The sequence below is a fragment of the Phyllostomus hastatus genome, unplaced genomic scaffold, assembly GCF_019186645.2.
Source record: "Phyllostomus hastatus isolate PE091 unplaced genomic scaffold, TTU_PhHast_1.1 phas_contig_58, whole genome shotgun sequence".
Classification (NCBI taxonomy): Eukaryota; Metazoa; Chordata; class Mammalia; order Chiroptera; family Phyllostomidae; genus Phyllostomus; species Phyllostomus hastatus.
Window position 1 is genome coordinate 20,283,957 of NW_025333916.1, and position 26,116 is coordinate 20,310,072.

The following is a 26,116-nucleotide window of genomic DNA, read 5'->3' on the forward strand; positions in this document are numbered from 1 at the left end:
GTAGACTTTTAAAAGAAACCAGAAAACATAAAGAAATATTTCCCTGTGTTCTGTGAGCCATTCTAGCAAATGATGGAACGAACCTGAGGAGGGGGTCATGGGAACTCTAATTTACAGCCAGTCGGTCAGAAGTACAGGCGATAATCTGACATTTAGTGGCGTCTCAAGGTGGGGGGCAGTTCTGTGGGACTGAGTCCCTAACCTGTGGGGTCTGACGCTGTCTCCAGGTAGTAGGTCAGGACTGAGTTAAGTTTGTAAGATGCCCAGTGGTGTCTGGAAGTGAAGTATGGAGAGTAAAGGGAAAAAGTAGAGCTGACTGTGTTTGTAGTCATCCTTTTAGTTCATTTTTTAGGCCCAGAAAAGTGATGCTCAATAAGTACATACAACTTTAATTTCAAATTTAACTGCCTCTTTTTAAAATGACTTAGAGTAGTTTATAAAAGACACAAAAGTAATAACTGGAATAAAAGAGGGAAAGCAGGGATGAGGAGGAGCAAAGCAAATATCTGGACCCCGCAGGCTTAGCAGAGACATGGGCTCTGCACCCCCGATTGCACAACAGAGAAGGAAATACGAAGAATTGACCAATTTTTATCATATTGTAAAATAAGTAGACATATGGAGCCACTTTAAAATGGAGTCGATGCTGCCATCCAGAGGAACTGCCTTGCAGGTCTTACATCTCAAACCCTTGGAATGCCAAAACAGGGAAAAGTAACCTTTGGACTGGGCCTAACGCAACGCTGTCCCAAAGACATGTTTGCAAAGGTAACGAGAAAGCAGATCTCGTGATTACCAGAGTAAGGACCACTGGATTAAAATCAAAAACACTGTTTAGAATTAGCTTCACTCTGTTAGCTTATCAGCACCTATAGAAATGCTTTCCTTCTCTTGAGGTACCTAAAAGTTCTTTACCCCTTGTCCCCTAATGCAGTACTATTTGGGTTCCTGCCTGAATCAGTGCTCACAAATAGCTATTCCTTTTGATCTCAAATAAACACTTGTTTCCTCTCACTCTGGCTGTTTATTTTTAGGTTAACAATACAAAGTGAGGAGGTAAGAGCAGCTTCTCTGAGGGGGTCCTAGAAGCCCCTGTATAACAGGGAGTGGGGGATGGGGGGGTGGACTCTGTGAAAAGGACAAGCTGATTGTCATGGGCAATGTCCTGTCCTCATTGGTGTTTTCACAGAAAAGGCAAATGTGACCCCTAGTGAAAGTCAAAGGTGTAACATTAAAAGCAAAATGTGTAACATGGTTGACATATGTGGCTTTCAAAAGTTACAACTTTTGTAGCACCTAGACTGTACCGCAAAACTATGTTCCCCAAATGTAATCATTCTGACTGGGCCCTTGACAGGAGTTGGCCGTTAAATGGCTCAGGAGGCTACCTTTTAGCTTGGGGCCTGGAATCAGAGTGGCCTCTTCTGGTCACTAAGGGCAGATTCTAGAAGCTGGGCAAGGAGCTGGCAGTGCTAAAGTTCTGTTAGGAAAAATTACAGCCTCTAACCAGAATTCTTGTCAAGACATCTGTTCTGTCTCCATACAGAGACTAGAGGGAATTTGCACACAAAGGCACTGGGGTTTTTCTCAACAGCAGAGCCAGAGGTCCACAGAGGGCTCCTGACGTGACCCAGAGCAACATGGCAGAGACAGAAGAGAAGGTTTTAGCCTGAAACAGAGTAGGTGGTACTAGCTAACTCACCGGGGCCTTGGCAATGCTGCTCTGGGGCACGAGTTATCTCTGAATCACTGAAGGAAGTGACAACCGCTGGAGTGCTGGAGAGTGACAGCCCGCAGCAGTGCGGCTGGTGAGAATGCTCCCTGCAGACCTCTGAGTCACTCTGCCCGTCACATGACAGGAATACTATGACAGGCAGGTTTCCGGAACAAGCAGGCCCCTCTGAAGCTGACATTGTCATGCCTCTTCCCCTGCAGCAGCCTTGTCAAACCTTCCTTAGATGGCTGCTGTGGGGTGTCTCCACCCATCCACCCATCCTCGCTCCTTGCTGGGGCGCAGACTCACATTGCGGCTGCCCCAGACTTCACCTCCCCCCACCTTCTCTCGCACAGGCACTTCCCCTAATCAAATCTGTGCATGTTTAATCCCATCCTGACCTCTGTTTCTTGGAAGAACTGAACTAACAGAAACAGCAATTTCTGTTTTTATCTTACTTGACGGTTAACCTTTCCAACAACAGCTGAAAATTGATATCCCAAGTGTCTCTGCACGGCCGGAGAAAACCCTCCTCCGTTTCAAAAGCCGGACAATACTGACTCTATCCTCCAGCAGCCAGGGGTTCCATGGTGACAAAGCACACAAAAAAATAGAAAAAGGCAAGGCCGTTTGTCTTCACTCATGTCAAATGGCAAAACAGGACTTCTTTTAATCATTCAGCTGCCAAAGCTCTGCCAGCCCTTTCTTTGATATGAGGTACAAAGTCTCCATGTCTCCATTTTGGGGCAAGACACATCATTTTCTTCTACTAGCAACCTTTTTTGGTAACTGGAAACACGTTGGGCTTTTCATCCAATAGATCAGGAAGGTCAGGAAGACACCTCTCTGTGCTTGCTTAATGCAGAGCTGATGCAGACACTTGCAAATGTAAGGCAAGGACCCGCTCAGGACTGATTAGTGGCTCAGAGTGTGGGCCAAGACCGGCTGTTAGATTCTACCCCTCACCGCCTTGTCACGGCTTCTCACCCTGTTAGTCAGCAAACTACGGCATGGGCACAAGTACATTCCTTCGCTGGTTTCATTGTGAGACAGGATAGTAAGAAGCCAGGAGAATTCCTTGGTGAATAGAATGGGGAAACTGAGACAGACAGCTGATTCAAACTGGCCTCCTCCTCCCTTGCATGTCCGCTCCCCTACAGCATGAAGCCCGCAGGACAGTGAGGTTCTGACCACATCAGATCATCTTGGGAACAAAGCCTGGGGTCCGCTGACCACAGAGACAGAGGTCTAGTCAGACTAGAGATGACACCCAGGCCTCAGGTGTGGTGCAGCTCCAGGCCCAGAAAACAGCGACACCAGATGATGCGACGCCAGGGCCAGTGTTAGGACCCGCTGCACTGACTGACGACCCCCTGCCCCGGCACCAGACTGTTACAGGGTGCAGCCAAGAGGGGGGACCCCAAATAGGCATTTGAAATGGGGTCCAGAACTCAAGGTGTCCAGGAGATTTTAAGGTGTCTTCACCCCTTCCCCCACAGGTGTGAGTTGGGGGGAAGGGGCACACAGAGCAAGAACATGCAGGGCAGCTTTGCAGCTAATCCATGGCATGGTCATTTAGCATACCTATAGCCTTTGGCTGGTCACTTAGATATGCTAAATAGCTATGGCCATGCTCAAGGCCAGGGGGATGGAAAGGGACCTCCCCCCCCAAGATGGCACCTGGGAGGCAGGTCCCCTGAGTTACAGCGCCTGTGTGGGAGCTGGGAGAAGATTGGCTCCATGACATGGGGTGACACCTGCCCAGACCCACAATGGCGACCAGAAAAGCTGGAGAAGACAGCAGATTGAGGGCAAGTGTGACCAAGTGTAGGAGGAGTCGGAAATGGGGCTGCAGAAGATTGGTGCGGGGGATTTAAACCCAGAGGCGACAGCCATTGAGAAGGAGAACCATGCTGCTTTAGGAAGGAGAGCCATGCGCAGCCCTGAGAAGGGGAACCATGTGGCAGCCCTGAGAGAGAGAGAGAACCATGTGGCTGTGGAGGTGCAGAGAGGATCATGGCCATTGGAGAGAGAGCCACACAGCTTTAGCAGAGTGAAGACTCCCGCATCCCTGAGAGGGAGAATCACGTGGCCTGGACAGAGTGGGGACCCCCACAGCTTTAGAAGGGGAACCACCACCTGGTTTTAGCAGAGATCCCGGCGACTCAGCGGAGGGTGCCGGGAACCCAGGGAGGTCTCCCAGTCGAGATGGAATACTAACTGGGGAGAACCAGAGGACTGCCTGAGCCATGGACTTCTATTTCCTTTCCTGAGATATGGTACCCCAGACTGGGCAAAGGGGGAAGGAAGGAAGGACTGTGTCTGTTTGTGGGTGTTTTAAGGGACTTTGGGATTTTGGTGAAGACATTAGGTCACTACTTTAAGTTTGTATAGCATTAAATAAACATTTCCTTTCCTTTTCACGAATCTCTGGCATTGAGAGACGTCTTTCCTAGGGCGGCGGACATAACGGACCCAGGGCCTTCTTTCAATAATAGCATATCGTCCCAGGCCCCCCTTGTTGTTGTGTTCTGTAACAAGACCCTCCGTGGAGGCCATGACCCTGATGGAAGCACCTGGGAGGCTGATGAGTATTGTACTGAGATCCTTCCCTGAGACCTCCCCTATGATTCCTGCCTTTAGAAAGCAGATGAAAAACCTGAAGACAGGGACTCGGCGTGACACAGGCTCTCTCCCTCTCTCTGGAGCACACCTGTGCTTCCCCACTTCTTTCCTGAGGCAGGTATCATTGCCTTCATTCTCCTAGGGCCTCAGCAACGTGTTTCCTGAGTCCACACAGCCTGGCTGGCTCACTCTTCCTGCCTCTGTGACTTTCTTCCTAAAGGACCAATGCACTTAGGTCCAGGCTCAACTCTTCCTCACATTCCCAAGGGGCCCAGGCAGCTCCTCCTAGGCCCACTCCTGTTGACTCTTCTATGTTAAGCTCTTCCTTTGTTTCACTGTGTCCAGCATTAATAAATGTGCTCTCAAAATCGCCTGGACTTGTGTTGTGAAATCTTTCCTGCACAAAGTCAGGAAAGGAGAGCCCACATCACCAGTAATAACTGTCCCTTTAAATCCTGCTAGCAGCTGCATTCCCCAACATTTCCCTTTTCGACTGTACAAGTGCAACCTACAACTTCACATGCCAGATATTTTTGGATTTCTACTTCCTTGGAAACATGACAATTTGGTTTATTTTCTGCAACTTTTCAGTGGTCCTGTGGGGCTCAGAGTGCCTCTTCCTAGAGGCCCAGTTCAACATACCTCCGGTCCGTGGGGTACAGCTCCACAGTGACCACGTCGAGAGAGTTCCAGGCCGATATGGTCAATCCATTGTACAGACACAGCATTCCGATCATCATAGACTCGCTGGTGCCGAACCAAAGAAAGAAACAGCTGATCCCCGAAAGCACCATAGAGCCACCTGCCGAAAAAGCAGACGAAAGGCTGGGATATTTCCTGTCACTTTGGCAGAGCAAAGACCCTGGGGTCTTCGGGACCTCCCAGCAACACAGACCCCAAGGGGAGGCTGCAGTCTGGGCTCGACAAAGCTCAGGTACGGGTATGTCCACCTGGATGAAGGGTTTGCCTCCCTAACTGCCTTCTGAACACAGCAAGCATGAAATGCGCATCATTAATTACTCACTTGCTTAAGTGGAAAAATATACATTAGTCGCACATAATTAGTTTTCCAGTCTGTGAACTCATGGAGGCTGCTCAAATGAAATGTAATTAGACGTAATTTTCACTAAAATTTAGTCTTAATGAAAGGTCTTAAGGGATTTCTCTCATCTCGGTGGGATGCCAATCCCTAAGGAGGCAGGAGGCACAGTGGGAAGCGGGCTCCCCCTGGGTGGCAGGGCAGCGCTTTCGTTTCACAGGGAACCGAGCACTTACCCAGCATGGTTAAGCGCCCAATTCTGTCCATCAGGAGAGCGGACACGATGTTCCCTGGTAACACCGCCAACGTTCCCAGGAAGTTGACAAAATAAATCCAGTAGGCACTGTAGTCGTCATCAAAGGTGATCTGGCACCCCGTTTTATTGTGGAAAAATGAGCAGTTTTGAAATTCACTGTCAATGAATTTGTATTGCTCGAAATCTGTGAATATAAAGAAAGATAACTCATCAAGCTCTTAATGGTTGTACACCAGTATAAGAAAGCCTATGAACTTCATAAAAGAATCATGATATTGTGAATTTCTGGAGGGCTCAAGGCCTGGATGCTTTGACTTTCAGTGTCTTTGCTGGGCCCAAGTGCAAGGTTTAGGGTGATACATTATGAAGTATGGTTGGCCCTCTGTATGCGTGGCCTCCACATCTGTGGATTGAAAAAGTATATATTATGTCATTGCTGATCTGTACTATGTAGTTAGGCCCACGATGGATGAATCTGCACTAAACACGCACAAATATTTTTTCTTGTTTTCTCTAACAATATAGTATAACAGCTATTTACATAGTATGTACATCGTATTACATATTATAAGTGATCTAGAGGTGATTAAAGTTTATGGGAGGATGTGTGTAGGTTATGCAAATACTACACTATTTTGTATAAGGAGCTTGAGCATTCACCGACATTGGTATCCACAGGGGTCCTAGAGCCAATCCCCCTGACACTGAGGCATGACTACCGCTGAATGAATAGCTTTGTTGAAAAACGGAATAAATTAAGTTAAAGAATCCAGTTATCTTCGGATTTCTTTTGATTGACCATTGCTAATTTTAGTATTTGTTTATGCCTTTATGATGTTAGTTTGTTCTAATTATGTTACATAAGGACTATCATTACAGTACTAATGGCTTCCATACAACAATTACAGAAACAATTTGTTTCAAAATATGCATAAATTAGCCATATGTTCACCATCTCTGCTGGCTGTAGTTCAGCATGCTGACTTAAGCAAACACCAGGTTTAGAAATAAGGACCATCAAAACAAATAAACTACAGGTTAATTCTTTGCTTTAAAAATTACTCACCAGAGGTGAGGGGCTAAAGAAGTACAAATAGGTAGTTACAGAATAGCCATGAGGATGTAAAGTACAGTATAGGAAATGGAGCAGCCAAAGAACCTATGTATGACCCATGGACGTGAACTATGGTGAGGGGATTGCCTGAGGGAGGGGCTGCTGGGGAGAGAGGGGACAAAGGGGGAAAAATCAGGACAACTATAATAAAATAATCAATAAAATATAATTAAAAATATAAAAATTATTCACCAAACCATTTATTTTTCAACTTTGAACTTCAGCAAGTCCCATTTGTATTGAATCTAACAAAAACAAACAATATGCACTTAACTTTGATGCAACCTGATATAGGGAATCCATTAATTTACACTTTAATCTCCATTTCCCCAGAAGCCCCTGCCTGCACTGTCACACGGGTATCACACCTGTGCGAAGCACCGGGCCCTCCGAAGAGGCCTCAGCGGGCTAAGCAGCACACATACCTGTGTGGTCAAAAACAGTGTCAATAAACGTGCAGTTCTTGAAGTAGGTGTTGACTGAAGTCACGTCCTCAAAGGTGCAGGCCTTAAAAACCGAATCCTTAAAGGTTACAGATTTGAACTTGACCCCCAGGAATCTGCTCAACACACAAAAGAATCACATCAATGATTGTCCATCAGGGTTCGGAGCAAAGTCAAACAGCTTAGACATGGGGTGCTCCTCTATGGCCTCTTGATTATTATGGATGCTAGTTTCTGGGTGTTCTAAGATCTTAGCTTTCCCCCCTTTTCCTCAGGCAGCCTGTCCTTTGGCTATCCATTGCTCACCAAGCTTATTTTCCACCAGAAGATGAGATGGCATTCGAAATAACTTCACTTAGTTTTTTGCACTGTTGGGAAAAGGTTTTAGGGGTTTGCAACTGCAGGTAGAAAATTTGGAGATTACTTGTGGCTATTCTTTATTTCTTTATTTTTAAAGATTTTATTTAGTTTTAGAGAGGGGAAGGGAGGGAGAGAAACATCGATGTGTGGTTGCCTCCCACGCGTTCCCCACTGGGGACCCAGCCTGCAACCCAGGCATGTGCCCTGACCAGGAATCAAGCCGGTGACCCTTTGGTTTACAGGCCGGCATTCAGTCCACTGAGCATGAATAGCACCAGCCAGGGCTATTCATTCTTTATTTTTGAATCTTATCTTCTTGCTCCTTTCCAGGAGCCTTCATTGGAAAATTCTCTGTTTGGGGTTAATGGCTCGAACTCTAGGATGTGCTCCCATATACACTTTTAATGGAAATCTGTCCCCTAAACTGAAAACCCAAGGTTTCTTCATTCTAGTATAGGATCACCCTGAAGGGAAAACATGAGAATTCTTCATTTACGTAAGGAATGATTGACTCAGGGGTCAGGAAACTCATAGGTCACACTCATTCCAAGAATACTTCTCAGAGCCCACCGGTGCTCCTCGCACCAGTGGGATGGCGAGAGCTCTGCTCATTTTTGGAAACATGAGGAATGATGAAACTGGCTCACCCACAGTTTTGGGTTCTGCAGGAGCGAGCTCAAGGTGGTAATAATAAGTCATAATGATCCCAACAGCTAAGAAGAGTCTGTGACTCAGATCTGTCTGTGTTGATAAGGACCCCCAGGAGACCTGGATAACCACTCAACAACGTGTCTCAGTAATTTATTAAGAGACACTGAGTGTATACTTAGTCACTGGGAGGAAAATGCTTGTTCAATCGAGGAAGAAGTTTTGATATCAACTGTCATCCTTATTAGGGGCAGAAAGGGACTAATCCTCCTTGGCGCGTGAGATCACTGACTTAAAAGCAATGCACTAATTCCTGAGTAGTACTTTCAAAATTGTTCTCACTTTACGGATTGACCGTGCACTGTGGCCTAACAGACCAGTCCACTTAAAAAACAATCCTGTGTCAACCCTTTGCTCTAGCGGTCTAAAGAAAAACCATCTAAACTGTAAATTTATCCTCTGAAGGAGGATGTGTACTGAAAGATTAGTTGTTTTTCTGAAATGGAACTGAATTAAGAAAAGGAAAACTATTTTTTGAATGGATAATATATACACAGAGTACACAAGGTACAAAATTAAAATATTGAAAAAGGAAAGAGTAAGTTTTTTTCCAACCTATCCTCAAGCCACCGCTGTTGTCCGTTTTCCGTGTGCTCTTCCACGAGCAATCTGCACAGGGACAGCTCGCAAACGAGACACATTACTCTACGAATCGTTTTGTCTCTGGAAGTCTACCTGTGGCCTTAATCCGTACCAGAACATGCAGAGTTGCCATTTTATATGTTGAAACAGAAAAGCTATCTTTTAAAAAAAGTTCGATCACCTTCTAAAGTAAATGTATGTTTTATAAGGATTTTAATACTATTAAAACTATTAATCACTATATTGCTAATACAAAATATCTCTTAGTCATAATTGAATATCCATCTTAAAATTTTAACAAGTATTACTAAAATATGACTGTCAGACATGCAAACATATGTTATAAATTTCTAATGAAGTAACAGTATTTTAAAAAAAATCAATGAAGTAAATTTTCAACCTAGAATCACAGAGCACTTGACTCGAAGGATTCTGTGGAAAACCAAGTGCCGGTTTGAGGGAGGATTTTTTGTGGGAGGGTACAGGTGATTCTTTGTGGCTGGGATGAGGATCAGGCCCCTCCCTGAACTGTCAATTCAAACAATTACGTCCTGGCTGGTAATACTCCTTTTCACTGTACACCATAAACATCCCACAGAATTCTTTCTCATCTTTCCAAACTGGTTTTTGCTTGGGGAAACTGATTATTTTAGATTTTCACTTTTATTGCTTTTGAAATTAGGACAATTTCCTAAGAATGATGTAAATCACCAGGAACTCATACCAGCGATTATTTGCTCAGACAACAAATAAGGGATGTACGTCATGACCTTATCCATCCCTTTGCTTTTCTGAAGGAATGAACCAGAATCACCTTCCTGAGCCACTTGTCTGTCTTCACCAAGAGGCATTCCAGATTCCATGCTCAAAAATATCCTTTGCAAACTTATTCCTTATTTTCAAAGCCCTTAACTTTGGAAATCATTTCTGTCCTCTAACTGAATCTCTTCCTGATAAAATTTAACCCCAATTTTTGAATTAGCATCATGGAGAAAAAGGAATTCTGAAAAGTAGTCCCCCTTTTTAGGTAGGGAAGACAGGCAAAAAATTACACTTCAGATTTCTTCACTGAACCAAATAACCTTATAATCCATGTTACTTTCTCATATTCTTCATTCTTTTGTTCTATAATTTATTTTTCTTTCTCACTAGGGTTTCTCTAAATTTTTGTTTCATATCAGTTTCAGAAGTAGTTTTAAGTGAAATAACTGATCTCTTGTCTTTAACGCCCATTTGGAAGTGTTCACATTCTGCCAGAAAATGACTAAATGTACAAAGTAAAAAAAAAAAAAAACAAGACAAAAACTATGCATGTTTCAGTGCAGTGAAGGCTAGTTAAGCAATAAGTTTCTGTGAACAGGTAGCATATTAAATTATTTCAAAATTTCTGGACCTGCCATTGTAGTATTCCATTCCAGTATGAATCTGATTTTCCATTGTAAAGTTAATACTGAAATTTGCATATTTCTCTCTTGGCACATTTCTAATTAGTAATGCATATTCATCCGACTGCAGATGTTTGATGACATCAGGGAACCATACAGATAATCCATAGTACCTGCGAAGACAAAGGAATGTGAGTTGGTAAAGATGCCAGCACACACCAGAGGCAGTGCAGGCGGCCCTGATGCACTCCGAGACCTGGTGGTTCCCGAGAAGCATTCCCTCTGATGATGACTGGCCCCCCAAAGCACTACGATTCATCACTCGGTAATCTGCATGGCTCTCTCCCCACCACAATTAAGTCTGCAAAAATCAAGCTAGACATATGGCCTGGGGTTCCCTGGAGAATCCCAGGAATATCATTCCTGAAGCCTTACTTTGGGGGGACACATGCATAGAATCCCACACTGTACCCATACGTGGCACCCGGTTCCTGATGTTTTCTCATTGTCCCGGGCGGCACCAAGGAGCCCCATCTCCCAGTCCAGTGATACAGACTCCTGGTGTTGAAAAACCATGAGAGCCCTTAAATAATGACCTCTTTTATAAGTGGAGAATTTTTCTTTGTTCCTACCCTACTCTTCTACTTCCAGCCAAGGGGTAGAGCCCCATTTCTCAAAGCAGTTCAAGGCTCACAAAATGGCCATTTGGGTGATCATCTGGAAACCCAGGTTGTTTCTGCTTTCTGCCTCTTGGACTCTAACATGTCATTCTAACAGGGAGCAGCTGAGTCACAGTGCCATGCTGGTCAGGACAGCAGCCGCTCCCCACACATGGCTACTGAGCAGTTGATATGTGCCTAGTCCACACTGAAGTGTGCTGTAAAAATAAAATATCACCAAGGCTAACAAAAAGAATGTAAAAAAAAGTCATCAATCATTATCATATGGACTATATGTTGAAATGATAATATTTTAGACAAAATGAGTCAAGTAAAATATATTATTAAAATAAATTTCACCTGTTTCCTTTGACTTTTCTTCATTTGGCTGCCAGAAAATTTAAAATGATAGGTGTGCCTCATGTTATGTTTCTACTGGGCAACAATGCTCTAAAATAGTGGTCCCCAGATTGGGGTTTCCAGACCAGCAGCATTGGCATTACCTGGGAACTTGTTAGAAATGCAAACTCTCAGGCTTCATCCAGACCTGCCGAATCAGTAACTACAGGGATGGAGTCCTCCAGGTGATTATTCTGATGTGCACTCAAGTTTGAGACCAATTGTTCTAGTTTATCCTGTTGCAAGTCGACTGCTAGGTTCGGATCCTGGCCTCTCCTCTAAACAGCTGTGTGATCTCCAGCCAGTTATCTCAGCCTCACTTAGCACGTCTCCAATACCAGACTGATGATAGTATCCACCTTACGGGTGGTTGCTCAGATTAAATGGGATGCAGAGTAGCTAGTGGCTAGGGAGTGCTTAAAAGACAGTATATGTAGTTTTATCATCACTGTCATCAGGGTTCTAGAAACACCTCTGGCTCAGCAGTCCACAGATTCCAACCCCTTCTTTTCATAGACCACGAATTATAGCACTGTGAAAGCAGGGGCGGTGGCCACTGAATAAGAAATGACTCAGAGATGCAACATCTATGGCATTAGTCTCTAACCATATACATAGGACAAAAAACTGTAACAACAGAAATCATGAGGAAGCACTGTAGTGTTCCATTCCATGCTACTCTGGAATGTCCATAATGAATGACGTGAGGAGTTTCAGTCTAGTTTTCATTTACTCAGCAAACATTTACTGAACATCCATTAAATGCTACACATTGTCTGAGGTTTCAGGGATATCAGTAAGGAAATCATAAGTTAAAATATGGGTAATAATAAATTATTAACCAAAATAAACAAAACAAATAATTATTATCATATAACTCTTCACAGCTTGAGAGTAGAGTGTTCATCTTACCTACCACTCAGCCTAGTGTTTAGCACATAGTAGGCACTTCATTTCACCCTTCTCTTCCTTCATAGATTAATAGGTTTTCTAAAACTTGGGTGAGACTTACTTTATATATTCTAAATCAACCCTCTCGACTTAGAAATGAGGAACTAACACTCAGTAATGCCCCCAAGTCCCACGCAGAACAAGAGGCTAGGTCTCCTGACCACCACTCTCCTTGTTCGTCCCTTTATCTCAGCTCACAGCACTAGGAAAGATTGGTCCTATCTGATGACTTGCCTGTTGTCATTTGGGGATGTTAAGGCATGGAACTTGCAACATAAATGTGGGGCTCCACCAGTCACAAAGATCCTATTGACCTGAAAGTGGAGTATATTATTCTTGCCTGTGGAAGAGCAAAGAGGCCCGTGTGGCTGGGGCCAAGCACATGAGGAGAGGAGGGCGGAGAAGTCATAGGGGGCAAATCATTCAGCATCTTATTGGACTTTCCAAATACTATTGGTTTTGCCACCTCAGCTTTATGACAAGATAAGTAAAATTATTGGGTGATAAAACCATAACTGTTAGCAAATCCAAGCTGGAAAAAATTCTTTTCTAAAAGTTAACAACATCAAATAGTGTATGAAAGCAGCATGACTGGGAGTTACAGTGTGGAAATTTAAAGATTTCATTCACCAAGAATTCAAATATTACTTACCCAAAGGACAGGGTGAACCAAACAATTGTAAGCTTTATTGTATTTTCCTTGACGGGATAGTTGAAACATCTCATAAAAGTCAACCAAATCTGTGAAATATTAAACAGTTAGTTTACTTATGCAATTATCTAGTGAACCCCACTCCCTCCAACAAATTATTAAGAAGTTGAGTTTTCTTTGCACTGGATTCATTTGAACCTAAAATGTCAAAGCTAAAGGCTACAGAAAACCAAATACCAGAATGTTCATTTATCAGCTTCCTGGAAGCTAAAGGGCAAAGTAACTCAAGGCTTCAGTGCACACGTCATGGCCAAGAATCCTCGCCAAATACCTTCCCTTCCCAAAGACGAAAGTCTTAGTGACTCCGATGACCCCAAACAGATCCAATTACCTGGTCCTACTCTAGGAGTCAGGTGTCCTGGGCAGAAGGAATTGGTCCAGCCAACCCTGCTCTGGCCAACCTCACATGCAACAAGTTGGCCAACAATTCAGGGCAGGCTTGTTACTTACTCCATACAGCTCTGTGTGGATCCGAACGAAACACCTCCTGTACCATGTTCCTGTGTCACTCTCAATTTCAATCAGTTCGTCTATTTGTTTTGGGATTTTGATCCTGTTTACCTATAAAGAGCAACAGAGTGCAAAGTGCTGAGTTCTCTCCTCTGAAGTTGCTTAGAGTAGGCTTACTGATTGTTTTTAGGGGAGTGAAAGCTGACTCCAACAAAAAAGCAGGTATTTGATAATCACTCTATACATATATGAGACTGCTGGAGTAAGTGTACAGACCCAAATGGCACCTAAAAGAATGGAATAAAGAAGAAATGGGAGGGATTACTGTAGAGAAAAGGGGGAAGAGCAAGTGGTAATGAAATAGCATGAAACCAAAATGCCCCTCTCTGAATCATTACAACAAAGGTGCACATTAGCAGATAAAACATTAGATAGGTTAGCTTCTGGATAAAGAATGGTTTTGCTTAGACTAAAGTGATTATACATACTTTTCTTTGGGACCTACTGATTTGATGAATTTAGCCCCTAAACATAATTCTTAGTTTTCCTATCAAACTTTTATTTTTGGAGCATCACTATGACCTTCTCTTCCTTCTCCCACAGCCTAACTAACCCACAGTGACTGGTCAGCAAATACCTACAGGTGACCATGGTGTAAGGGCAAGTGGATGAGCTTCGATGGCAAGCATCAACTCTGATTCTTCAGCCATACAAGGGAAATGAATGATGGAGTTCTGCCATGAAAAGATGTACCTATTACTTAAGTTAGCTGCTTTTTGCTAAGGAAAAGAACCGAGAGGCAGGAGAAGCAATGCTTTCAAAGTTGAGAATGAATCTTGGGTGGAAGAAGAGAAGAAGAGAGTGAGAGAGGGAGAAAAGGAGAGAGGGAGAGAAGGAGGGAGGGGAGAGAGAGAGAGAGAAGGAAGAATGGTCCCTTTGTTGGATCTATCCCTTTTTATCCTGTTAGTCAACGTTTTTGATAAATCTGAGAGAGGCACAGAAATGTGCACACATTACCCCTTCCAGGGATAACTTTTGAACAATTTTTTTTCCCAGGAGATTCTGCCTATATCCAAAGCAGCACTTCTATTGTGAGAATCTAGGTACTGATTTTGGCTCTTAATGGAGGTGATCTGGGGACTCTGCCTACCTTTCAAATTATACTAGGTAGGCAATAACCTTTGCCTGACTGTGTAAACAAGGATGTCTGTATTTAACAAAAATAGTGTCTGAGTTAAACACAAGATTCTAAATAGAGTCAGCTCAAAATAATCCATGTGTTGATAGGTATTATTTTGTGATACTCTAGATTTTTTAAAAATTTAGTTTAGACAGGGGGGAAGGGACTGAGAAAGAGAGGGAGAGGAACATGGCAAGAGATACATTGATTGGTTGCCCTTCACATGCCCCCAACTGGGGAACTGGACCACAACCTAGGCTTGTGCTCTGACTGGGAATCGAATGGTGACCTTTTGATTCACAGGCCAGCACTCAATCTACTGAGCCATACCAGCCAAGGCTAGATTTATTTTAAATTATGGGTGGTTCTTATTACTCAATATATTACTTTGGGGAGGCTTCTTCCCTCATCAGTGTTTGTTTATTCATTAATTTATTGGCACCCATGGGGGTGCAGGCCTGACACTGGCCCTTAGAGATGAAAACATCAAACAAACATCATACCCTCTGAGCAATTACTGTACAAAGTAAAAAGTACTCTGATGGAAGTCTATATTAGATGGGAGAGACATATTGTACGGAACACCCACGTCAATCTGGGAGTGAAAGAGAAGAGAGAAGCCTTCACAAACTGCAGAGTTTGAGCTGGGGTTTATGGAGAATATATCATTTACCATTTGTGCAAACTCTTTGGAGGCTATTCCAAGTGGGAAGAATGTCACGTGCAGAGGTGTGAGAAAAAGTAGTGTATTAAGCAACCACAGAGAGTGTGGCATTCCTGAGAAACAGTCCAAGAGCAAAGGGGAGTGAGTAATGAGGGATGAACCAAATCAGTGGCAGTAATGGTGGAAAGTAAGAAACAATGATCTTTAGTATGGAGAATAATAAGACAGAGTGATATTTTTTTATATAATGAAGATAAAGGAAAGAAGGTAATAGGATAGTTTTCAGGGCTCTAGTTGGGTGGTACCAGTGGTACTTGCTGATAAATTTAGGTCAGGGAAGAAGCTTAGAAACTCTTAAGGTGGGAAGTTCAGATTTTGAAGTTCAGAATTTAAAGGGCCCATAATACATAGAATAATGGCCCCAAAGCTCTTCAGCTTGCATGTCTGGCACTCAAGAGCTCATTAGGCTATAGAGATGCAGAAGCATATGAGATCAGCTAAGGAGAGTGTGTAGAGTTAAAAAAGAAATTAACTGAAAATAAAGCCCTGGAGAACAATACTTAAGATAGGGGCATAAGGAAAGGGGCTTAAAAAGGAGACCTTGAGGGAATGCATGCAAATTCTCTGTATTGTAGATATAACACGTAAAGACAAAGTTGTCATGGTGGAATCATGTGATGACTTTGAAAGTCATCACATATAAATGATTTTGAGATTACCCATTCTTTTGGATTATTCCTACCTTAATCCCACCTTATAAAAAACAGGCACATAGGTGAGCATGAGGGGACTGAGCAGCTCTAACCTGCTGAAAGAAAAGCAGGTAAGCAGGGCCATGAGGCCCTACAGAGACACCTTCTCAGAAGTCGTGGGTAAAGGGTTCACCCTATCTGGATGACAAGGGGTAAGTGATATTCAGCCTCTAGACAATGTCTCAGGACTCCTCCGATCCCACGATCCTTTAATTTAGAGATAGTCTTTCCCTAATATGCATTTATTCAAACGAACGGCCTAGTCAGAGGCTTCCAGGTCCTCCATTACTGATCTTTAATTTCTCTGTTGCACTGCACAAACGTTTTTGCTGGTGAAGAATCAGTGATAATTTGGATAGAGGCCAGACTGAAGTCTATCTTCACCTTACAAAAAATGTATTTCCTAGATAAAAATAAAATAAATAAATTAGATATCAGGGGACTGCTTAATTAGGAACTATTTCACATTTTAAGAACTGTAATTGGTATTATTTATAAGACACTAAAGATCTTACTTTTGTCACACTTGTGTGTTATTATGTCCCCTGAAACCTATTTTAGACAAAACATTTTTCATCTAATTATATGCTGTGTATATCAAGAGATTTTAAAACCGTGTTCCTTCTAAAAATTCCATGCACCCAATTTTCATTGATTTAGACTGGCTTCCCATTGAAAGTAAACTTTGTAACAAGAGAATTGAAGAACATCCATGCAGAGGGAACAGCACATCCAACAGTAGTGTGGCCGGCTCAGGTTTAATAAAATGGCCAGTCTGAGGAATGGAAGGACAAGTGGAGCTGGTACAGGGAGAGGAATTTACAATCTGGCCTCTTCAGAAAGTTTCTATGCTATTGGCATAGATGATGCGCTGAGGGGCAGTACTCACCGTGAAGACCTTCTCGGGCTGCCCCCGTGCTCTCATGTTGGTGTCATGAATCAACTTCAGAATCATCCAGGCTTCATCATGTTTTCCAGCCTAACAAATGTAAGTAGACAGTGAAGTGCAAGGAGGGGAAACGCACATACCCTCTGATTTTCCAATAGCCATCTTGAGTTGCCAGACCCAATTGGGTGGCACTGTGCAAATGTGTTTTGGTATGTGCCAGTGGAACATAAGGACCACCTGGGTATCCTTGAGTACCTTAGCAGTTCAATGGACATGACTATCACTAGAAATAGCACCTACGGGTGGTAAAATTTCACCTGTAAAACAATAAGCCACATTTTCTTCATTGAGCAAAAAGTTACTTGCTTGAGGAAAAATGTGAGTGCTTTCTGGCCCTGAGGCAGCTTGCCCACATGCTGGTGGTTGAAAGCATGTCTCCACGACACCAAACCCTCCATAGTGCCAGAGTCGGAAGGAGAAGTACACCTTCCAAAGAGGTCAACAGACTTCCCGAGAATTAACAAGCAACTTCTTCCAACAAATGTGGCTTCCTTGAGTATAAGTAATAGTAAGTGTTACCTCCAACAAGAACCGTGGGCTTTCTGGCATGAATGTGAGGGCCACCACTGAGCAGACACAGGGGAGGGCGCAGACAATCACGAACACACGCCAACTGTGAAACTGGTAGGCCGACCCCATGCTGAAGCTCCATCCTGGAAAAGGAGGACGGGAGGACTGAAGGAGAGTGACTCTCAAGACTGCTTGCTGGCAACGCGGCAACTCCATAGTCACTGTGACGTCTATACCTCGAACTTAGTCAACTCTTTCCACCCACAGAAGGATGCGCTGATCTGGGATGGCCAGCTCAATATCACCAATGGCACCACCAATAGCAACAAGACCACCAATAGCAGTGCTGAGAAGAAAGGTGCTTGGAACCTAAGGGGCCAGGGCCTAAGTATGGGGGTGCATGTATATTTACACACAACCAAACTTTAAAGGCTAAGATAAATTAATTTGGGATAATAATCTTCCCTATAGACCACCCTGCTGGATATATTCTGTTTGCTTCTGCAGATCAGTCTCCACTCTCCACTATGCTGTGTGCCAGGAGAAAGACCTTTGTGGACCACATCAACTGGCTCGAGTGCCCACTGGCTTTCTCGTGGGTTTGAACAAAGGAAGCACTGGCAGGAGACCAGGGAGTGGGAACAGGGTTCAGCACATTTATTTCTCTTGCTCTCCTTCTCTCCACCCCGCCCCCCCCACACACCCCGGGTGGAAGTTTGACCCTGGGTGCACTCATTCACTGGAATCTTCTATAGCCACACCTCTTGTGAGGTCCTGGCAACCCCTTCTTCCCCCTGCCCTTTGAGGTGTAGGTGGATACAGGATGCCCTTCTGCTACCAGCTCTCAGGTGCTTTATTATTCCTTTTTGGTTTCTCTCAACCCTTCCCATGTAATCTTTTTAATGGCTCCTTATGAGAGTATTGTCACTTTGCCGGCCAGAACCCTGGCCACTACAACTAGTAAGAATTGGCAGTGTGGTATCTCTCTGCATGCATGCATCAGCCAATAGAGCAAGAGAACTTTAAATTTCTAAATAGTATTTTTTATTATAATAAGAAAAAGCATGGGACACAAATAGAAATCTCTTCATGAACTAAAAGGAAAACAGTCTTATATTTAAATGAATATAAAATGGTTGGAAGCAAAATTCAAACATGATTCTAAATGAGAAATAATGAGGCACATCAAATCTAATTAAAAGAGAGGAAATTTATAGAGACAGAGATAAATCATGTGAGGCAAAATCTTGATTTTTGGCATTGCTTGGTATTTATTATAAGGCTTTTTGTGAACAAAAGTCAGGTAGTCTGCACCCAGTCAGCAGAGAGGCAGTATAATCCGTCACTGTTTACACAGCAGCCAAGCCAGACTCTGGAGGCGACATAACTTCTGCAAGGCCACACACTGAAGTTACATACAAGAATCTTCCCTCCAGGATTTGAGGTAGAATCTTACAGAACACACAGCCTCATGGCCGCGTGTTGGGAACCGCCCTGACTGGTATCAGAAGCTGAAACCCCCACCTAGGCTAAGGCTAAGGGAACGCCCTTGGAACCGTAAGCCAGCAAGGAGACAAAAGCTTATCTTCCTGGCAGGAATGCTGCTTCTGCTGCTTTATTCATAACTGAACCCCAAAAAGCTTGGTCGGTTAGCCAAAGATGGGTAAGATTCCCCACGGGGGGAACAACCTAAGACAGGCATGATCACTTTGGGAGGCCCCCCAAAAGAAGGACTTGGGGGGCTGCAGCAAAAGTGGATGATGGACCCTTGCTCCTCGGCTTTGACAATAGCCTGAGTTCTCAGCATCTGGGAAAAAACCTCCTTGTCTCCCAGTTGCCTTAGTTCCCTTTCTCCACCTAAGCCTGAAACAATGACAGGGTGGTGCAGCTCGGTACTGAGAAGTGCGGATTCCCCAGGGTGATCAGGCCTAAGAAAGAACATGTAAATTACTGTGAAACCTTCTTTGTTTAGAGTGCTCTCAGTTGAATGAGAAGGGTCTTAGGAGGAAGTTATTCTGTTCCTCAGTCTTACAGCTCTTTGACCCCCAACTCAATAGACCGGCAGAGTTCTTTGTCTTCTATGATTCCTTACTTCCCCCTAATGAGTACTGTACTTTACCTGAATTATTATGCAAAATGAGCCCAATAAAAGCAGGTATGGACAGTAAATCAGCGCTCTCCCCACTAGGGGGGGTGGCCATTTCGTCCCTACTTCCCCACAGAAACTAGTCTGTCTCTGTGCACGTTGTTTTTTCTCGCGTGTTTATCGTTGAGCCATCCACAGTGTTCCGTGGTCACTGCTGGCCGGTGACCCACATGCAACAGCCGCGCACACTCACTCTTAAACATGCAATTTGTTGACAAGTGATATGAACATGCTCTATCAGTCATGGATGAATCAACACTTTCTGGGAATGTAATAATACATGAGGATGATATGAATTGCTAAATGAACTACATCATGAGCTTTAGGAAAGGATGTCTACCCTCAATGTTTTATGCAGCAGAAGTTCAAGTCTCAAGTATCTAAAATGCAAAGGAAATCCTATGACAAAACAGAGAAAACATACCTTGTTCACATTTGACCTGAGAGCTTCTTACAAAGAATTTCTTTGTAAAAAGCTCTAGATCCTATTATCCTCCGTGTTAGGTGAAAAATAAAAGCTTTAGATGGCTGATTTAGGCAAATGCAGGGTTTTAATTTCAGGCTACCGCCTAGTACATGGGGAAAGAGCAAAGACAAGAGAGGGAAAGGTGTCTGGTGCCTCTGTGAAAATAAATTAGTCCTGAAGATGCAGGTTTAGAAAGAGAAACAGGAGGGTTTGGGTTTCTTAGATGAAGTTATTTAACTAAGGTGAAAGTCCTACTGGTGGGCAGAGCAGGAGACTCCTTGTGGTAGACAGGATAATGCTCCCTCCCTGGACACAGGTGTCCTCACCCAGAGGCTCTACCTGTGACTGTGTCCCCTTACATGGCAAAGGGACTTTGGAGGTGTGCTTAAATTTAGGATCTTGAGAGAAAGTGATTGGCCCATGTTTTATGGCTGAGCCCTACATAAGTACAAGGGTCCTTAGCGGAGAAAGAGAAAAGCCTGAAGGAAGCTGAGGCAGACTGGGGAGAAATCTGAGGATGCTATAGCACTGGCTTTGAAGATGGGGCAAGGGGCCACGAGCCAAACAATGCAGGTGGCTTGTAGAAGCTAGAAAAGCCAGGGACACATAGTCTCCCCTGGAAGTCTCCAGAAGCCCTGTCAACATATTTAGATTTCTGAGCTCCAGAACTGTAAGGTAATAAAATTGTGTTGTTCAAAACCAATCAGTTTGTGGTGATTTGATACAGCAGCAATAAGAACGCAACACACTTCCCTTTGTAGATAAAGTGTGTTGCTAACCTGACTGATGTATTGGGTTGGCCAAAAAGTTCATTTGTTTTTTTCTGCAAGAAGGCTCTAGTAGCTCTTAGTTGTCTTTAACTTTATTTGAGACAATTTTGTTAAATTGTATTGTGACAGCTGTCATATCAGCGTGCATTAAAAAATTGAAGTTGTTGAATTTTGGTGTAGCCATTTTAATATTGAAAATGGAAGAAATATGCAACATTCTTGGCTTATTATGCTTTATTATTTCAAGGGAGGTAAAAATACAACTGAAATGCAAAAAAAAGAGTATTTGTGCAGTTTATGGAGAAAGGGCTGTGATTGATTGAATGTGTCAAAAAGTGGTTTGAGAAGTTTTGTGCTGGAGCTTTCTCACTGGATGATGCTCCAAGATCGGGTAGACCAGTTGAAATTGATAGTGATCAAAATGGCACATTAATTGAAAATGATCAATGCTATACTATGCAGGAGATAGCTGACATACTCAAAATATCCAAATCAATAAGTTATTGGTGAAAAAAATGTATCTTTTATTTTATGGAAAAAAAACCTAAACAGACTTTTTGACCAACCCAATGAATTAAGCTGGAGAATTTTATTTTCTCTGTAAAACCTCAGGCCTTTTACTTTTGGTTTGATTTCTCCAGATGCCTCACCAAAGACTTCAGGCTCCTTGTTGAGTCTTAGAAATATTGCCCTTTGCTCTTACTTCTCCCAAATGCCACATCCATGGGTGGAGAGACAGATGGCAGTATCATACCAGTTTTCAGTCTACACAGGAAACTGACTGCAAATAGAATCTAAACCTAGAAGAGAACTAGCTGGTCCAGAGTCCAGCTCTCCTCAGGTTAGAGTGTAGTTTCTACAGGTGGAGAGTCTTCTGTCCACCAGCTGAAGTTTAGCCCATTTTCTGCTGTTTAGGTCCTTCTCTACTTTATCTGTGAAGTCTGTCTTCTGGTCCCCTGTTTGGGGGCTGTGAGTGGGCATGAGTACATGTGCACACAGACATGCAGTGTGGTGCCCAGCTCTATATCAAGGGTGTATCATCCATCCACTTTCCTCTCCATTTATTTGCACTGTGCTTTCCCGAGTCTCCAAAACTATTGTACCCTTTTTAGTCTCTCTTCAAATCTCCAGCAGCCCACTCCACTCCTTGCACTTGATCTCACCAGTACCTTTGGGGAAATAAACACAGAGAGAACTATACACATCTCAGCCTTGCACTCCTGAGTCTCCCTACCTAACTGGATCTGTCCATCTTGCTCTGCCTTCCCTTTGGTTGCAGTGGATGAACTGTCCATGCTCCTATCTATGGACAACCTGTCCACGTGGCCTCTGGAGCCCAGCCACCTCTTTCTCTCAAACACGGAAGTCCTGTGGTTATCCCTCCTGTCTAGCTCCTGTCATCACAGTCTCTCATCTTACAGGATTGGTCACTCCATCAGCACAACTTCTCAAGAGAATGGTCTACAGCAACTGTCTCCACTTTCTCACCCAAAGTTCTCACCCCAAACAGGCCTCTGCCCCATAATTCCACAGGAACTGTGCTCATCAAGGTCACCTGGCCAAATTTAATGGTCATTTGTCCTCATCTTACTTGTATTCTCTAAATCATTCCATAGAGTTTGACCATCCCCTTCTGTTCGAACAACTTTTTTCCCTTTGACATCTCATCATGGCACGTGCTAGTTTCTTTCCCACCTCACTGGTTTTCTTCGGTTTTCTTGTTGGCTCTTCCTCTGGCCAGCCCTAGAAAGTTAGTACCCCCCAAATCTTGGTCATCAGTCCTCTTCTCTACCTGCAGGTTCTCTCTAGGTGGATTTGTATATTTCCAAGACTTTAGGTGGCATCTACGTGCCACTGTCTCTGAAATACAGCCTGTTTTCTTCCCAAAGCTCCAGCATCCTACTTATATCTTCACAAAGGTGCCTAAAGGGCATTTTAGTTACTGGGTCCAAAATGGAAGTTCTGATTTCCTGCCCTGCTACCATAGAAAATTCTTGTTTCTCCCTCAATCTTCCCTTTTTCAGCAAACAATATGCTGCCAGCCACCCAGACATTCATGCCCCAAAGCAAGACTTCACCCTTGACTCCTCTTTACCCCCCTCATTGGCCTCAATATCCATTCTGTCAGCAAGTTCCATATCTGAGATATATCTTAAAGTCACCTGCTTCTCCCAGTTCCCATAGCACAGCAGAGCTTTGGGCTGGCAGCTCTCTCTCTGACCTTCTGCAGGAGCCTAACTCTCCTTTTCCTGCCTCTCTCGGTCCCCCACAGTCCACTCTCTTGACAGCAGCTGACTCAAATCCTTTTAAAATGTCAATAAGAACACTCTACTCTGCTGTCTGAGAGCCTCCAACAGCTCATAATAGATTTGGAATCAGTCCGAGTGTCTTACTGCGGTCTCTAGGGCTGACAGAAGCTGACCCCTACCTATGCGTCTGGGCTCGCCTCCTCCTGGTCCCCTCAGCTTGGGCCAGTTCCATTGACCCACTGTCAGCTCCTCAGACATACAAAGCTTATGTCCAGCTTAGGCGCTTTGCCATAGCCCCTTGGAAGAGTAGCCATGCATTCGAAAGGATGTTTGTTGCATTTCACCCCACCTTTCTATGATTTTTGAAGTGGGAGGGTTTTTCAGTGTATCTCCACTATGCATTTCCCTCAGGTTGCCTGTGTTTGGTATTTTCCCTGCCTGGATTGCTCTACCTGAATATGTGCATACATAAATGTCTTCTTCACACCTCCTGGGTGGGAAGTTTATCTCCTCAGAGAGGCCCCAACACTCAATGCCACTCTCTATCGCCAAGGCCTGCTTTATGGTCTCCTAGGCACTTACCACTCTCTAAAGTGTCAGAGGCATTGAATCATTCGTGTGTTTACTATCTGTCCCTCCCCCCACCACGAGAGCAGAAACTCGGCCTTTGTTACTCACTACCACGTACCCACCGTGTGTGTGTGTGTGTGTGTGTGTGTGTGTACACGAACGTGTAAACTCGCTGCAGACTACTAAGACAGTAGGTACTCAAGTTTCCTTTTGAATTTTTTTTAATGAATTCACACTAAACAGCAAAACATCCATGGTCTACTTTCACATTACATTAGTAACTTATATACAGTAATAATTTATTACATTTTTGTTATATAGTTTGTTAGGAGTTTGACAAATGCACAGATTATGTAACCACTGTCATAATCGGGGCACAGACCAGTTCTGTCACCACAAAACAGTCCTTTCAGCTGCCCTTTTAGGGGATGGTCAATCCATCCTCTATTCCTAAGCCCTGGCACCCACTGTCCTGTTCTCTGTCCCTATAGCTTTATCTTTTCCAGAATGTCCCATAAATAGAATTGTACTGTTTGGCTTACTAGTATAATGTACTGATGCAGACAGTGGCACATATCAATAACCTTTTCCTTTTCACTGCTAAGTAGTATTCCATTGTGTGGATATACCACAGTTTGCTCAGCTACTCACCAACTGAAGGGCATTTGGGTTGTTTTTAGTTTCAGGTGAGTATAAATAAATCTGTTATACACATTTCAGACATGTGTTTGTGGGTCCCAAAGTTTTCTTGTTGCCTTGGGTAAATACCTAGGAGTGGGTCAGTTGAGTCATTTGATGAGTACGTGTTAAACTTTGCAAGAAACTGCCAAACACCATTCCCACCAGTAGTATATGAGAGTTCTAACTGCATCACTTCCTTCACACCACTTTTTTGGTCATTTTTATTTTTTAAAATTTTGGCCATTCTAGTAGGTGTTTCATGGTATTACATCACAGTTTTAATCTGCACTTCCCAATGTCTCGTGATATCCTGATTTACTTTTTGTTCATTCATTCAAACTTTTATTGGGTGCCTATATGTGCAAGTCATAATGCTGTGATGTGGAGGTTAATCAGACTTACCTCTGCCCCCTTGGAAGAGACATATTTGTCTACAAGCTATAACAAACAGCACTACCCATGCTGGAACAGGGGATGAGGAAAGTGTGCCGGGAGTGCAGACGTGGGGGAGGTATCTCTCTCAAGAGCTCTAGCCAAATTTCTTTTCTGATTTGGGTCCATGAATAGAGAGTAATTCCTAAATTTCCTTTTTAAAAAAATTTTTATTGAATTTGTTGGGGTAACATTGGTTAATAAAATTATATAGGTTTCAAGTACAAAATTCTAAAATACACCATCTGCATGTCGTATTGTGCATTCTCCACCCAAAGTCAAGTCTCCTTCCGTCATCATTTATCCCCCCCACACCTTCTCTTCCTCCCCTCCCCCTTTCCCTCTGGTAATCACCACACTGTCGTCTGTGTCTATGAGTTGTTTCTTTTTGTTTGTTTTTTTTGTTTGTTTTTGCTTAATCCTTTTTAAATTTCTAGCATCCAAATTAGAGATACAATTCAAGTCAGCGCTTAAGAAGTAGATGAGACCATCCAGGGACTGTGCCATGCCAGAACCCCAGCTCTTCCCGACTGTTCTATAACCAGTTGATGTGGGGAGCGGGAAGGGGCCCCCAGGGAGGTCGGAGGGAGTCCAACCCTGTTCCACATTTAGGATGCACTCCGGGGTGTGTGTCTGTGTGTCAGAAACCGACGGATATCCTGTGGCCTGAAAGAAGGATAGACACAGTGAGGGTCTTGAGAAATGACCTAGCATATGCTTTGGAAAATGAAAATACCATTATCTGAATTAAAAATGAAGAAAAGAGTGAAGAGGTGAGACACTGACTACTGCAGCCATGAATTCTTGGGACCCCTCCCAGCTCCATTTCAAGACGGCTTAAGTCTGAGTTTGAGAGTGACACAAAATCCAGACCATGAACAAGGAGCAAAGAACCGGAATGTGCAACCAAGCCACTTGTAACTGGGAAAGCGGGTTGTGGCTTTAGGACGCTCATCTGCACTTAGTAACATGCATTCTCTTAAATGAGCCTTTCATGTTAGCACCATGCCTTTTATCCTGGTTAGCACCATTTTTTTTAATCTTAAAAAAAAGATTCTTATTTTTCTTTAATTTTAATCATTGTGAATGGTGGCCCTTGGACTTTTTTACAAATACCCATTAAAATGTCACATGCAGGATTTATCTAAACATAATGTAAACTCCATGCAAAGAAGGACTTCAATTAGGGTGTTCTGGAAGGCAGTCACTGCAGAGCGCTAATCAGTGTGGCGCTAATAAGAGTGTTATGTGTCTTGTATAATGATAAAGGCCATTTACAACCTCAAGCGGGATGCACGCTGTGACTGCAGAAGCCAGCTGCCTCCCCATTGCCTGTCTGCACTCTTTCAG

The 26,116-nt window shown here is 43.5% G+C and overlaps 1 protein-coding gene across 1 annotated transcript in view; it reads right to left on the reverse strand.

The window, feature by feature from the left end:
• SV2C (synaptic vesicle glycoprotein 2C) overlaps positions 1-26,116 on the reverse strand; it is a 190,364-nt gene that overhangs the window by 14,234 nt on the left and 150,014 nt on the right. The window contains exons 5-12 of the mRNA XM_045848231.1: positions 17,462-17,595; positions 16,883-16,972; positions 13,398-13,508; positions 12,888-12,976; positions 10,235-10,399; positions 7,174-7,307; positions 5,615-5,818; positions 4,982-5,141 (exon numbers count right to left, since the gene is read on the reverse strand). Of these exons, the coding sequence (XP_045704187.1) occupies positions 4,982-5,141; positions 5,615-5,818; positions 7,174-7,307; positions 10,235-10,399; positions 12,888-12,976; positions 13,398-13,508; positions 16,883-16,972; positions 17,462-17,595 (1,087 nt within the window). The remainder of the gene's footprint in view (positions 1-4,981; positions 5,142-5,614; positions 5,819-7,173; positions 7,308-10,234; positions 10,400-12,887; positions 12,977-13,397; positions 13,509-16,882; positions 16,973-17,461; positions 17,596-26,116) is intronic.